Source organism: Benincasa hispida, chromosome 12, assembly GCF_009727055.1.
Source record: "Benincasa hispida cultivar B227 chromosome 12, ASM972705v1, whole genome shotgun sequence".
NCBI classification, from domain to species: Eukaryota; Viridiplantae; Streptophyta; class Magnoliopsida; order Cucurbitales; family Cucurbitaceae; genus Benincasa; species Benincasa hispida.
Genome location: NC_052360.1, coordinates 18,591,174 through 18,593,756, shown reverse-complemented (window position 1 = coordinate 18,593,756; position 2,583 = coordinate 18,591,174). Strand labels below are relative to the sequence as shown.

General features: G+C 35.5%; 1 protein-coding gene across 1 annotated transcript; it reads right to left on the bottom strand.

Moving 5' to 3' along the window:
- Positions 1 to 1,427: 1,427 nt before the first annotated feature.
- Positions 1,428 to 2,320, bottom strand: LOC120068152 (acidic endochitinase-like). The gene is given in 1 exon segment (XM_039019853.1): positions 1,428 to 2,320. A coding segment is annotated over 1 exon segment (879 nt). The 3' UTR covers positions 1,428 to 1,441.
- Positions 2,321 to 2,583: the final 263 nt, after the last annotated feature.

Here is a 2,583-nt window from a genome sequence, read left to right as displayed (position 1 = left end):
ATCGCATAGCTTGCCGTGTTTTCTAAACGATCGTCTACCTTTTATTAAACGATCGCTTAGTAAAACCTACACGATAGTGTAGCTTCTTCTAAACGATAAACACCCTTGTTATACGATAGCTCTTTCTCTCCCACTTGCGTATCGTCTACACGATTTGTCTTTTCTCTGACCTCTACCAAATTCACCAAAGACAACACTTTGGATTCTCACTTCGAGAATACCAAAGGCTCCAATTGATGGTGTCGTCCCCGATGTTTACTTTTTCGTGCTTGTTCGAGTTGCTGCCGTTTGTGTAGATGATCGTTCTACAGCAGCCGACTGGTTTGTTAGGCGATAGAGTTCGCATAGAGGTGCTTCGCTGCTTCGGAGTTCGACGTTTGAAGAGAGTCTTCAACTGGTATGAGAACTCTTTCCCTTGTATTTTTATTGTTCGAAGCATGCTGTTAATTAGTGTTAATTTGCATAACTATCTGTTGGAATATATATGTTGTATTTCGATCACAATGAAATCGGAAAGATCCGAGTGCGCTCATGGATGCTTTTCGTTAAGAGTTTCTACATTAGTAACTATGACGACATATGTGGTTTGAATCCTCTTACATCCATTATATTAAAAAAATAGTATTATTTGAATTTAATTTAAATCATCACTCAAATCTAAAGATTTAAGTTGATGGATGAATGTAATTTACTAAAAATGATATTACAATAGTTTGATACATATATATATTATTAAACCATACAAAAAATTTAATGACAAATATCAAATTTATACCTTAAACTTTGGTTTATATAAAGTAAAATTTCAAACTAATAATGGTATCAATTCATTCTATTTTTTTTTAAATCATATTCAAATAACCCTTTTTAATAATTTATAGTCATTTTCACTTAATCTCATTTAAAATTAGTTCAAAATCACCTACGTACAATTATTTTTCTTAAAAGATCCTACCAAAATAACAAGTAAGATTCTTACATAATTTTGTCTAAATAATTAGAGAAAAATATATGAAGATATACGGTTTAAAAATCGCCTCAAATTTAATAAAAAAATCCATACTATTTATTTAATTTTTGCACCTCTCTCTAATTTATATTAATCATTGCATTTAAACTTTTAAACTTCAAACATGGATCATATTTGAAAAAAAAAAAAAAATTCATTCATCATGTGACATGTCATGATTATTTATTTATTCTGTAAACCATATATAATTTTTAAATGCTACTTTGGTGACAAACAATAAAAGAAAATGGTATGAAATTTTTCATAATTTTCTCGATCATATTCTCACAGATAAAAGGATTTTAATTAATGCATCACACAAATTTAAAACATATATGTGTGTAAGTAAAAGAAAAATGGAGAAGAAGCCTTTGTTTTTTTTTATTATAATACTGAGCTTATTCATGGCTTTAAAATTTGCTAATTAAGTAATTAATTGATGCTGCCTTTAATGGCATCGCTGTAGCCATTATCAAACGCCTTGCTCCATAACATCACTCCTCCATAGTTGGAAGAAGTTTTTATGGTCGGAAGAACATGAGAAATAAGCACATCCGCCGGAATAAAGCCGCCGCTTGGGGCGGCCTCAGGCGCGGCCGGCAACCCCATGAAAAGCCTCGAAACAGGAAACGTCGTCCATTGTTTCCAAGAATTGAGGAGATTGTCCGCGTTATCTGCAAACATGCATGGTGGGTTGTTGTAGAATTGAACCCAAACAAAATCAAACAAACCAGTTTTAATGGCTGCGTCTAGGTGTGCGTTGGGGATCGGACACTGCGGCGCCGCGGAGAGAAGGACTTGACCGAAGTTCTTTAGCTCCTGAGCTAATATGTCCCAGAACTGACCAGAGCCGGATTCGATATCGAAATCAATGCCGTCCAAAACGGCATTGCCTAGTGGCCTCGAACTCGACTGCCCACCGAGAAAGTTGTTCCAAAGGAAGTTCGTGACTTCTCTCCCGTCGTCGGCCGAGGAGAGCGAATAGCTCCCTGCACCGCCGCCGATAGAGAGGAGGACTTTGGTGCCTTGACTTTTGCAAGAATTTATTTTGTCGCTCAAAAAGGTGCAACCGTTGTTATTAGGGTTGCAATGACCAGCATGGTTGAGGATCGGAGTTTGACCGTTGCCAAAGGACGAGAGAAATGCTATGTTGACAAACTCGTAGATTCTAGTGGCGCAAGTAGAGGCAAGAGAGCCTTCGTTGCCGTATTGGCCCCAGTAGATGGCAATTCCGATAGCATCGGAAGATCAGAATATGGAAGAGAGGAGAAAGATGATGGAAAGGATTGTAGTTATTTTGTGGGCAGCCATTTCTGGTTAGCTTTTAATTTTTGCTTTTGCTGTGTGCTTCAACCATGGAGAAGATGAAGTGAATTTATAGGAAGGGAAAAGGAGATCACATAGTCTTTGATCAAGTGAATTATATATATATGAAGAAGTTCTTAAAAGTATATTAGTCACGAAATAGAAAATTTAATCGAAAGTTTAAAAATTATTAGATACATTTTATGAAGATCAAAATATTCTATGCACTAAATTGAAAATTTTATTGATTTATTAAGATACGTGTTTGA